General features: G+C 36.9%; 2 protein-coding genes and 1 long non-coding RNA gene across 3 annotated transcripts; 2 read left to right on the top strand and 1 right to left on the bottom strand.

Moving 5' to 3' along the window:
- The first annotated feature begins 3,152 nt into the window (after positions 1–3,152).
- On the top strand, positions 3,153–8,595 carry LOC124451984 (regulator of G-protein signaling 22-like). Its single transcript, XM_047002580.1, has 7 exons — positions 3,153–3,314; positions 4,145–4,369; positions 5,521–5,682; positions 5,926–6,117; positions 6,500–6,741; positions 7,170–7,792; positions 8,139–8,595. Exons 1-7 carry the CDS (start codon positions 3,153–3,155, stop codon positions 8,339–8,341), a joined length of 1,809 nt encoding a protein of 602 aa, XP_046858536.1. The 3' UTR covers positions 8,342–8,595.
- A 491-nt stretch (positions 8,596–9,086) lies between these two features.
- On the bottom strand, positions 9,087–9,639 carry LOC124450729. The gene is made up of 2 exons (XR_006950184.1): positions 9,560–9,639; positions 9,087–9,320 (listed from the first exon to the last, which is right to left on the bottom strand). It is a non-coding gene; the product is annotated as an uncharacterized LOC124450729 (long non-coding RNA).
- Positions 9,640–9,826: 187 nt separating this feature from the next.
- On the top strand, positions 9,827–11,215 carry LOC124451983 (putative Polycomb group protein ASXL2). The gene is made up of 5 exons (XM_047002578.1): positions 9,827–10,218; positions 10,295–10,380; positions 10,474–10,594; positions 10,894–10,945; positions 11,034–11,215. The coding sequence occupies exons 1-5, from the start codon at positions 10,153–10,155 to the stop codon at positions 11,213–11,215; spliced, it is 507 nt and encodes a 168-aa protein (XP_046858534.1). The 5' UTR covers positions 9,827–10,152.
- The last annotated feature ends 1,127 nt before the right edge of the window (positions 11,216–12,342 follow it).

Below are 12,342 nucleotides of genomic sequence, written 5' to 3'. Positions count from 1 at the left end.
TAATGCAATCGTGTGTGAAATAATGTTAACAAGTGAAGTTTTACTTGAAGATTTTTATTGATCACAATTGCAAATTTTTCTATTCTAAGGACATCGAAAATTAAAGAAGACGTTCAGTTTCTCTTTATAGTTTCTATCATCTCTTCTATCGTAACATTTCAGTAGGCAGTAGCTGATACTAATGTCGGTGATGTATTGGCTGGTTTCATCAATATAATCTTTTCTGTTTGACGTGGTGCATCGTAGCAAATGCTCGTCATCTGAAATCCATACTTTTCTAAGACTTGAACAATATCCATCTTCACGAGTTGAAGAGAGGTGTATGATTCTCCTCCAATTATTTTTAACGCCTGAGATTGCTCTCGAGAAGTCGAAGAATAGGAGTTTTCAGGAATGCCTAATCGAGTATGAAGACGTATTTCAAGGTGGCTCACAATTTCTTTTTCACCATAGACAACAACATGCTTATGAGGAAGATCGACTGTTTCTATTTGTAAATGCTTTGGGATTGTGTACGTTTGGTCCATTTTTACTTTAAATTCGGATAAAAATCAGTCGATGTTTCGCCAACGAATTCTTGCTTCACTTTAACGCACTAAACGTGATCTCGCGACTATTGAGGCCTGCTCCAAAAGAGTGAATTTAAACGTTAGCACAGCTAGGAAAGATTACACATACAAAGACATTCAACGAAGCATTGACATAAGCGCAAGCATAAGAAAAAGAAATAAGCGTTAACTAAAAGAAAAACGAAAGAAGATTTAAATAAAAAAAACTCGATTTCTTTGTCTTTGTAATCCTCTTGAGCAAAAAATGACAAAAGTTTTGTTGTTTATGCTTATGTACACGTGTTGACCAGGAAGAACGCCTTGTTTACAACACAGGAAGTAACCAGTATAGTTAAACCACAGAATAGATATCTTAGCAGAAGATCCACTCGTGTCCGGAGCCTCTGATGTTCATGGCCCCAACTCTCTGAAGTAAATTCTAAGGAGACACACCTTCCAGCAAGATACTTCCGCTAAGATCACAATAGTTTTGCTTTGAGGTGAATTATTTGTAAAATAGAATTCTCGTGCAATACTATTCCATATTGATTTTGTGAAAGTATCTTGCTGGGAAGTCACGCATGCGTAGTGAAAAAATACTCCACGATTTTAGCCGAGTTGGCCTTCTGTTAGATGTCTATTCTGTGGTTAAACTGAGAGCGGTTTAAGTCATAAAAAAGTCATTTCTAATTTGAGAAGTCATGCAATAGGTGATAGCTATGAGAGATGATTAAGGAATGCATTGGGAAGATTTTGAAGCGTACTGAAGGTATTTTTAAAGTGCCTATGACGCGAAAATTTTTATGTTTGCAATGACCAGAACTTTTAAAATGGCAGTGTACTTTCTAAAACATTTTATGCAGATCACTTTTAATTCTTGAGATATTGAGGTTTATGCTATGTCCGATTTATCCAATTTAAGACGTCACATTGCATAATGAGAGTTAGGAGTATCAGGTATATTTAACGATACTTTACTTCACAAGGACAGAGTTCCGTTTGTTGTGACGTGTTAATGGTATAAGATATAAAGTTGCCAGGAAACTGAAGAGTATTTGAAGCATTGTGGGAACTCATTACGCAATATGACGTCACAAGTTAGATAAAATGGAAAAAAAACAAAAACTTCAATATCTCGAGGTGGAAAAGAGATATGCATGAACTGTTTCAGAAAGTACACTGTCATTTCAAAAGTTCTGGTCATTGCAAACACAAAAATTTTCGTGTCATAGGCACTTTAATCTGGTCCACCAACAGCAGCACAATCAGTAAAACTCAATATCCCAAAAAAGACAAAATTGTTCGTCGATCAGTCGTTTCGTAAACGTGAAAGCTGTGTTAATATCATTGAACTAAAATTTATGGAACTCTACCTGTAATACAAAACCCTAATAATTTTTTGAAGCCGTGATTTCACCTCAGACACGCGTGTGTAGTCCAATCAATTATTACTCCGCGAGAGAATCTCGAAACACTAAACACGCGTGTCTGGGGTAAAATCTCGCGTGTCTGGGTGTAAAATCTCACGTGTCTAAGGTAAGAGTTGGCTTCAATTATTTGCTTCAGGTGGCGTTCCATGTATTGTAGTTAAATGGTTAATATGCATCAGATATTCCAACGAGATATCTGTTTACATCGTTTTTCGGGTGGGCAGAGCCTATCAAAGTGCATAGGAGAAAAGCCTTACCCTGTATCTAGTGGTGCTGAGTCTATTAAAGTGTCTGCGCATGTGTAAATCCTTGCTCCCTCGTTCAAACTCAAAATAAAACTACACAACAATGTCCACTGATCTTAAAGAGCAGCCTACCTTCGTCAAAGACAGTTTTCTACATTCGAATGCTTTTGCTAACTGTTCAACACCTGCTGGGTATCAACATATCAAATTAAACTAGAAAAAGAGCTCTATCATAAAATGAAATCAGATAATGGCTTCAGCAAAATTTGTTAGATGTTGCAATTTCCCATTCTAGGTAATTATCGACTTACACGGTGGCAAAAAATTTAAAGCTATCTATTCCACTGAGACATTTAAGTTTTACCATACAAGTAGTAAGGATGTAGCTTGTTGTAATAAACATAAAACTTTTATAGATATCTCGTTAGAACATGAGAAATATTACCACGAACTTTCGTCCCGAAAATATTAGGTAGACTGCCCCCTTAATATCACCTTTCACTGTTTGGAGGGCTTATCTACGACCTTAGCAAATCGTGTATCCCTGTACCCTTTCTTATCCTAGTCATTTAGTACGTGTGTTTGAGACATTTACGCGCAGCCTAAATATTTTAACATAGTCAAGTTGAAATGTGACGCCATCTTGTGGAGTTATTGCTCCAGCTCCAATGTTCCCAGGACCTCCCTTCCATATATGGTGTTTTCATATGACGTCATAGCGGCCATGTTGGAGGGTCACATCAAAGTACCGATGCTCGACAGAGCAAGAAATTAACAAAAATTCCTTTCACTTTATGGGATTTTCCTCCAACATGGCGACTGATGCAAACACCCTATAATGCTAATCTCTCTTTCTTGTCTGTGAACCACAACATCTGAATGAATCTAAATCAACTAGTCTTTTTAACTTTTTATTTTCGTAAGGTAAGATGGATTTAATGGCGTGGACGGACATGGAAACTTTTCAACGAATGCCGAGAACTGTCCAAGAGAAACGAAACAAAAAAGCAAAGGAAATAGGACACGCTTATCTTAGTTCAAGATACTTCTTTGGTCCAGACAGTCCAGCTACAAAGCAAGCTCAGAGCGTGGTAATTACAATGATTTAGAATCCAGTCTTCTAGATGTCTAACTAACCGTGTCAAGGTGGTGAAGCAAGGACGCCATCTTGAAAGATGGCAAAAAGCAAAACTCAAAACGAAAAATAAGTTAGAATAAAGTTTCAAAAACCCATCATATCAAACATTTAAAAAAATTAAACCTAGACTATCAACTTTGCGACTCTATATCAACTCAGGAAAAGCAGATATTAGTCGTAAATATCGTCAGTTTTGCCACCTTTCCAAATGGCGGCTTGTCTCAGTCATTACTATACAATTTCGGCGGAGTCAGATATCTAGTAGATTGGGTTCTAGATCAGTGGGTAATTAACCCCTGGATTCAGTTAAATTTTGTTAGTTTAAACACATTGCAAAAATGTGATTGGTTCCCATGTTGTATATGAACATCAAAGTTCAATGTACTATAAAGAATTATATTATAACCAGAAGAATTTGAGCAATTTCATTGGTCGAGAGCTGTGATGTATAAGAGGATAGACGAACGGAATTGACGTCACAGAAAATTTCATTTTTTAAAAAACAAACAAATGACGGATATATTTGAAAATTTATCGCAATACCTCTTTGAATCCTCCAATACCTTCTTTTGACTCTGAAGATGACTACCGCTAAGGTTGTCGAAACGTCAGTCAACAACAACAAGAACAGTCCTTCTCAAGGACTATACCAACCTGGACGATCTACATCTACAAACATGTAACAATACTGCCGGGTTCAAACCATTTACTTTAAAGTACTATAATGTACAACAAAGTACTATAAAGTACAATAAAGTGCAATATCTTGAATTTATTTTATAGATATTATCAATGAACGGTGCTCATCGAATCAAAGAACGTCCATCATCGTCCGTCATTGTAGAATGTCAGAAATACGTACGATGTCGTATAGAACGACTGTGGTTAGTGATGTATAAGAAAAGCAATGAGTACAAAGAAAGACAGAATCCTAAACCAAAAATATCTGATGTTGTTGAAGATATGATGCTTAGGCGAAGATTGCAGAAAAGTGAAGCTACATGGAGGGTATGTATGTGGGTTTATGTTATGATTGGGATAGAAGAAAGGGTGACTGAAGGTCAAGGGGGTGGTTTTACGCACGGGTTGAGGGGAGAGGGGAGCTACTTGGGGACTTTGTGTTAGTTTTCGTTAGGACTTGGGGCGGAAGTGAAGCTATCTGGAGTGTGAGTGGGGAAGGGTTTCTATATGGTTTGATTGAGAAAATCTTGCCAGCAAAAAAAGTGAGTGATTGCCCGTAGTTCATAAGGAAGAAGATTGCCCGTAGTTCATAAGAAAGAGGATTGCCCGTAGTTCACGAGGAAGAAGATTGCCCGTAGTTCATAAGGAAGAAGATTGCCCGTAGTTCATAAGGAAGAAGATTGCCCGTAGTTCAAGAGGAAGAAGATTGCCCGTAGTTCATAAGGAAGAAGATTGCCCGTAGTTCAAGAGGAAGAAGATTGCCCGTAGTTCATAAGGAAGAAGATTGCCCGTAGTTCACGAGGAAGAAGATTGCCCGTAGTTCATAAGGAAGAAGATTGCCCGTAGTTCATAAGGAAGAAGATTGCCCGTAGTTCATAAGGAAGAAGATTGCCCGTAGTTCATAAGGAAGAAGATTGCCCGTAGTTCAAGAGGAAGAAGATTGCCCGTAGTTCATAAGAAAGAGGATTGCCCGTAGTTCATAAGGAAGAAGATTGCCCGTAGTTCATAAGAAAGAGGATTGCCCGTAGTTCAAGAGGAAGAAGATTGCCCGTTGCTCATAAGAAAGAAGATTGCCCGTAGTTCACAAGGAAGAAGATTGCCCGTTGCTCATAAGGACGAAGATTGCCCGTAGCTCATAAGGGAGAAGATTGCCTGTAGCTCAAGTGGAAGAAGATTGCCCGTAGTTCAAGAGGAAGAAGATTACCCGTAGTTCAAAATGGAGAAGGTTTCTCGTAATTCTAATTCGAAAGTTGACAACTATGGACATTTTAAAGGAAGGTTTACATGGAAATAAGATATTTTAAGACGTGAACGAGGCAAACAACGGTGAAGACAAAGGTTCACAAGAACGTATTCTAGAATATGCAAAACTAAAGCAAGCTTTGATACTCTATTAAACGAGGAAGAACGTTTTCAACAATAGAAGTGTGTTGCTGTTTTTGCAGCTTACTTAACATGATCTTTATTGTGCCTTACAGATTCTCAACAGTCGTTGGGTCTCCTCATCACGTGATATAGTCGCATTACGTCAGACGTTGAACAATCCAGAGTTATGTATAGCGTTCAGGAAGTTTGTGGCGTTAAAAGGGGAGACTTACGAGAATGATATTTTATTTTGGATCGAGATACAGAAATATAAAGTGAGTAAATCTATAATCCAACGGCTTTTAACACTCCATAAATTTATTGATCCAACTGTGAACTATGATGAAATTTGAAAACACAGTGTTCCTAGTTTCTTTCATATCTTAATATCATAGATAATAACATCACGTTGTTGTGATGTACTCAGGTATAGTAACAAGATAATCATTGTCTTCAATGCTCTACCAACTAAGCTACAACTGCAGCTAAAGACGATGACAATTTAAAATGTTCTCTAGGATTTGTGTCATCGTCACGCATCTGAAGATTGCGTCAAAAAAAAAGTTCAAGCAATCACAGACTGCTTCATTACGTCATCCATTCCACCAGAGTTGCAGGTTGACGTACCCATTGAAATGGCAGAAAAATTAATGGAGAGGATCACGTGTAGAAACCCAAATATCGGGCCTTATTTATTCAGGGAAGTTCAGGTAAATACATTGAACTAAAATACATGGAACGCTACCTGAAGCAAAAAATTGAAGCCAAATCTTACACCCAGACACGCGTGTTTAGTGTTTCGAGAGTCTCTCGTGGAGTGATAATTGATTGAATTACACACGCGTGTCTGGGTGTAAGATTTGGCTTCAAAATATTATCAGGCGTTTTTATTACAGGTAGCGTTCCATGTACTTTATTTAGTTCAATGAGTAGTAAAACAATTTTCTTATAAACAACATAGGGTTTTGTATTACAAGTAGCGTTCGTGTATTTTAGTTCAATGTGTAAAGAGAAATATCTTCTAGTATGAGTCGACTAAATGGTTTCTTGACAAAGAAGTGTAAGAGTAAGAGTAAGATTTTTCTTTTTCAGATTACCGTTTTTCGCGTTCTCTTCAATATGTGGAAGGAATACATTAGTTTTCGTAATTCTATGGACGGCGACAACTTACTGGAAATTTTAGAAGAACGACTGCAACGTCATCGGGTGGAGACGAAGGCAAAGAGAGATGCGCAGGAACGAAAGAAAATAGCAAAAATGGAAGCGGACAAGAAGAAAAAAGAAAAAGAAGAAAAAGAAAAACGAGAATTGAGATCAATGGATCAACTGGTGAAGTATGCATGTCTATATCCCTTTACATCTCAGCATTTCCTAATGGGTCACAATGTGTCCTGATGTATCCTAGTGTGTCTCAGTACATTCCAATGTATTCGTGTATGTCCTATTATAACCCTGTATGTCTCGGTCTAACCTATCAATTTTTGCCGAAAAGCTTGAAAATGAACGAAAATTTTTCTTTTTTCATCGATGTAAAATTGTTTTAACGACATTTTTTCGAGTGGACAGACAAGGATGCGACAAAACGCAGACGTTTAAAAAACAAAGTTTCCAAGTTGCTATAAAGCTTGAAATAGTTCTTAAATCTTTCGTTTCATTGATTTCAAAAACTAACCACATGGAATGTATTAAATTTGATAACACAGCCAGACCAAAGACATAAAATAAGAGACCATTGCATCGACATTATTAATCCTGTCTTTAGTTTAATGGCTGACAATAATTCAACACAATGGGAAGGCGACGAAAACGATGTCTTGATATGGAAGTATTCGCAACACATTACGTCAGTTATGGTAGAACTGACCAATGAAAGGAGCGTTGCCACAAAATCAACCAATCAGATTGCGCGCAGACTAATAAGCGAAAAACCGACATTGAAACAATCGAATGCAAGTGCATCGTATACTTCACTTGCCAGGACAACGAACCATTCAGAACGAAACGTGAAAAGACAAGAAAATATCTCGAACGATGATACGAGGCTACCTCAAGGAAGAAAAAGTAAACTTTCAAAGAACAGAGACAAAGAAAAATCAAAACAAATATTCACCAATAACGAGTTGCTGTTGCTGCCTAATGTACCTACGGAAAATGGTGTATCCAGGAGATTAGACCCTGGGAATAAAGGACGTCAAAGTTCGAAAAAAGACGACACGGATTCCGTTGAAAACATGAGGTTTAAAGTTCAAGAAACAAGAGAGATGTCACGTGATGGGGAACTGAGAACTAAACTGCTGCAGAAAAAACTCAACAACAACAAACGACTTGGGTCACCTGTACCACTGACGTCACAGTTGCTAGAGGATTTTACAAATTCACCACAAGGTAAAAAGGTATTCATAGAAAATGGTAGCTAAGGAAAGGGTTCTTACATACATGAAACTATTGCAAAACTATACAGCTGTCCTATTATGTTTGAGTTAGGTCTGTTTAAAATGTCTTATGTTTTCTTGGGATATTAAGGGAATCAATGATGGATAAGAAATTATCAATGAGGGATAATAAGGGATCAACAAGGAATAATAAGGGATAATGAGGGATAATAAGGGATCAATGGGGGTAATGAGGGATAAACAAGGGATATTAAGGGATAAATGAGGGTTAATTGGTCACATGAAAAGTTTAATTTGATGTTTGAAACAGGTCTAACTCTTACCATATTTCATTATAGGTTCACCTCTAGATAGAACTGTATCATTGGTGGAAATTAACGGACCACAAGACATCGCTTTAACTAAACTGGATGATGGCAAGGTTAAAGTAATGCCAAAAATTATAACAAAGCAAACCACATTTAAGCAGTTTAGAAAGAGAGCTTTAAAACCTGAAGTTCTCAAAACAGATGTCTCCATTCCCGATGTCATAGTCAATTGAGATTTTAAAATATGTGTGAAACCTCTTCCACAGCCCAAAATATTCAAATTTCTTTTTGGGGATGACTTTAGAATTGTGATATCAACATATTTATACCTTCAAAACTTCTTCATAAACTATGAACAAGACTAGATCTTTCTTTAGACAAAATTTGGCCCTTTATATAAAAAGCATATTCTGTTTTTCCAACAAATCTTTATTACATCACACTTATAGAAATTCATCAATAAACATTGAGTAGTTCTCAAGAGAAATATTTAGAAACATCAACAACACATCCCATCATCATACAGTTTGAACTGAAATCTAGAAAAATGTAACAAAAAACTTTTGCATTAACCAAACACCGGTGATGTAAAAACTAAAATTTCCTTAGGGAAGACTCATAGTGAAGTAGATCACAGTACAGCACGTCATGATTTCATCATATGACATCAACGTTTAAAACTCATGAATGAGGGGACACAAGGGGGCACATATGTTGGTGTGGGGATGGGGTGTTGGCCCCTTTCTTTTCTAAAATTGAAAAGTTCCTACCGATACTGTAAGATGACAAAAAAGTCAACAAGTCTCTTTCTACAGAGTGAGTCCTTATGTAAAAGTTTTAAATATTTCTGATGTTTCTCAAATATGCCAATGAACTGTTCATTGTTTGGTATTACACCTTCATCAAAGTTCATTTACTACAGACCAATGATCATAAGAGTAAAGATTGTGCAAGAATATTTTATGTATTAATTCATACAAACCTATTAAATAATGCGACAGAATTCATTCCTGTTCAATCTCCAATGCAGCCTTTTCTGGGTTAAAGTTGCTATAATATCGAGCGTATTTCTTTCTCAAAGGGTCTGCATAACCAAACTTCCACATGAATCCGGCAGCTATACCCAACACAGTACCAACAATAAGATCATTCCTAATTCTGGTCTGAACAAATCCTCGTAACTGTGGTGCCATGAATAGACCTTGTCAAAATCTGAAATACCGAATGTTTAAATTGTTTCATAAAGTTTGAATGCCAGCAGAAGTAAAATTATTTCTATTTCCGTTCGCTCAACTCGTCAAAAAATTTAATTACAACTTCAAAGGCAAAAGTTAACGCGACATATAATACAAATTATCAGCATTTATGACGTAGACCATGAACTAAATTGGAAAATCAAACATTCATTAATGTGTTATAGAGCTGCAAAAGAAAAAAATTAATAAAATTACCTGAAGAAATTAACGATTTCTGTAATGAAAAATATTTTATTAATTGTTGGTGGCTTTCATTTGCATGGGGAAAGAGCGCATACTCTAACGCCGCTGGTCAGTAAATATCAAAGTAGTGGGCTCATATTTAGAAAATGGACGAAAGACATCAAAAAGCAAAATATCTACATTTATGAGTTTTTGCCCAGTTATTTTGTGATGTTGGATGAATTTCCTGATCTATCCTTGGGTTAAAAGCTTTTGATGTAAAATATCTCCTGAATTCCTACAATTCTAGTATTGATTGCTATACCAAGTGTATTCGTCTTTTACTACTAAAAAATTTTATTTGTGCTTTTGTGAATGAGTATACCTTATTAAGCAAAAACTATCACATTTTGAAGCATTATGTGTACAAAAACTCTAGAACTATTGGGGTGGATGACCACCGTCATGTCAGTTTGAGGGATGGAAGCAAGTGAAAGTCAATCAGGCTTCCATCTATGTATAATATTATCATAAACCGGAACGATGTTAATTTTATATCCTTACTTTTATCTATTTTTATGGGAAATGTCTAATAATACTTTACTGCATGCGAACTGAGCCAGTCAATGGAAAAATTAGGGATGGATAAGTCTAAAAAGAAAGGAATTACTTGGGGCGAAGCGGCGAAAATTGTAAATAACAACATCTTATATCTACGTTGAATTTCCAGGAGTTGATGTACATAAACTTGAATTCTTTGCTTTTAAGGTTCTGGAGAATGCAAAGAAACCTTTGAATCATAAGGAGATACTCAATGCAATCCTTGATCAAAAGCTTAAAGAGGTGTCTTTAAAGTAAGTCAGTTTGAAGAGCAATTCATATAAATTATGAATAGAAAATGACATGGATGGCTTGATGCAACCGACTGACATCCTACTATGATGTAGATTTTCGCAAGCTCTGGCCTGCCTTAATGCAATGCTTCATGCGAACTCGAGGACACCAGCTTCTCTTTTTTCCAAAGTAACGGGTAAAACCAATGGAAGAGGAACTTGTTATCAACTAAATGTAAGTCACATGATATAGTGCTATTAACCATTTAACTAAAATACATGGAATGCGACTAAAATACACGAAAGATTACACCCAGACAAGCATGTGGTGTGTTTCGAGATTACCTCGCGGACGGAGTGAAAATTGATTGAGCTACACACATGTATCTAGGTGTAATCTTACATGGCTGGGTGTGAGATTTGGCTTCAAAAAAGTATCAGGCTTTTCTATTACAGTTAGCATTCCATGTGTTTTAGTTCAATGCTGTTAACTGACCTGCATATGTAAGCTCATTAACTCTACCAAATTTCTAGAAAAAGCACCAAGATAGTGTTGAATCTTCAGAATCCGAGACTGATTCCCCAGGTGCGTTGCACAAATCATTTCATCACCTGCTAATGCTTCAAACTCACTCAAGAACTATTGATAATTGAGTTTTGAATGTTTTATTTAGATTCAAGCTCCAACGAGGGTGATATTAAAGTCGAAGAAAAGGAAGAAAGTCCTTCCCAAGTTTCATCAGAAAGCTCGTCCCAAAACAGTAACATTTCACCATCAGGATCATTGCCACCAATTAGCAGTAATGTTGTTTCTTCAGATTACTTTTTTAAACATTTTAATTCAGAGTTTTCTTAAGGTTACCATGAGCATGTGTGACGGTTACCATGAGCATGAGCTTGTGTAATGGTTAGCATGAGCATGTGTAATGGTTAGCATGAGCATGTGTAATGGTTAGCATGAGCATGTGTAATGGTTAGCATGAGCATGTGTAATGGTTAGCATGAGCATGTGTAATGGTTAGCATGAGCATGTGTATTGGTTAGCATGAGCATGTGTAATGGTTACCATGAGCATGTGTAATGGTTACCACGAGCATGTGTGACGGTTACCATGAGCATGAGCATGTGTAATGGTTAGCATGAGCATGTGTAATGGTTACCATGAGCATGTGTAATGGTTACCATGAGCATGTGTAATGGTTAGCATGAGCATGTGTAATGGTTACCATGAGCATGTGTAATGGTTACCATGAGCATGTGTAATGGTTACCATGAGCATGTGCAATGGTTACCATGAGCATAATTAATGATAGTTGGCATGAGTAGCAGTGAACCATGAGCATGTAATGGTTACCATGGTATGTGTACGTAATGTAATAGTTACCACAGCATGTAATGGTTAGCGCAGAGCGTAGTGCAAAGGCATGTAATAGGTTGCATATGAGCGTAATGGTTAGCGTAATGTGTAGTTAGCATGAGCGTGTAATGGTTATGAGGCGTAATGAATGGTTAGCATGAGCATGTAATGGATTAGCATGAGCATGTGTAATGGTTATGAGCATTAATGTAATGGCCAGCAGGCATAATGTAATGAATTACCATGAGCGTAATAATAACATAATAGTGCACATGAGCATGTGTTTAATGGTTAACATGAAACGCATATTAATGGTTAGCAACATGTGTAATGGTTAGCATGAACATGTGTAATGGCTAGCATGAAATGTAAACAGACGGTGAGCGGATGGACAGACTGACGAACGCCAAGCATGTGTAATGGTTACTTATGAGCATATGTGGCAATTACTACCATACATGTGTAATTTACTATGAGCATGTGCAATTTACCAAAGCATGTGTAACCAGTTACCTGCAAACATGTGGCGTTACTATGAGACATGGCAGCAGTTACTATGAGCATGTGCTTGACAGTTACCATGAGCATGTAATGAAAATGGTTACTATGAGCATGTATAATAGATG

This window comes from Xenia sp. Carnegie-2017, unplaced genomic scaffold, assembly GCF_021976095.1.
Source record: "Xenia sp. Carnegie-2017 unplaced genomic scaffold, XeniaSp_v1 HiC_scaffold_24, whole genome shotgun sequence".
Taxonomy (NCBI): Eukaryota; Metazoa; Cnidaria; class Anthozoa; order Malacalcyonacea; family Xeniidae; genus Xenia; species Xenia sp. Carnegie-2017.
Note: the sequence above shows the minus strand (reverse complement) of the source record. Positions and strands in the feature narration are given on the sequence as shown.

Coding starts and splice junctions, on each gene's coding strand:
- LOC124451984 (XM_047002580.1), top strand. CDS start 3,153: ATGGATTTAATGGCGTGGACGGACATGGAAACTTTTCAACGAATGCCG. Junction 5,683..5,925: donor TCGAGATACAGAAATATAAA/GTGAGTAAATCT, acceptor AATGTTCTCTAG/GATTTGTGTCATCGTCACGC. Junction 6,742..7,169: donor TCAATGGATCAACTGGTGAA/GTATGCATGTCT, acceptor TCCTGTCTTTAG/TTTAATGGCTGACAATAATT.
- LOC124451983 (XM_047002578.1), top strand. CDS start 10,153: ATGGAAAAATTAGGGATGGATAAGTCTAAAAAGAAAGGAATTACTTGG. Junction 10,381..10,473: donor CTTAAAGAGGTGTCTTTAAA/GTAAGTCAGTTT, acceptor ACTATGATGTAG/ATTTTCGCAAGCTCTGGCCT. Junction 10,946..11,033: donor ATCCGAGACTGATTCCCCAG/GTGCGTTGCACA, acceptor TGTTTTATTTAG/ATTCAAGCTCCAACGAGGGT.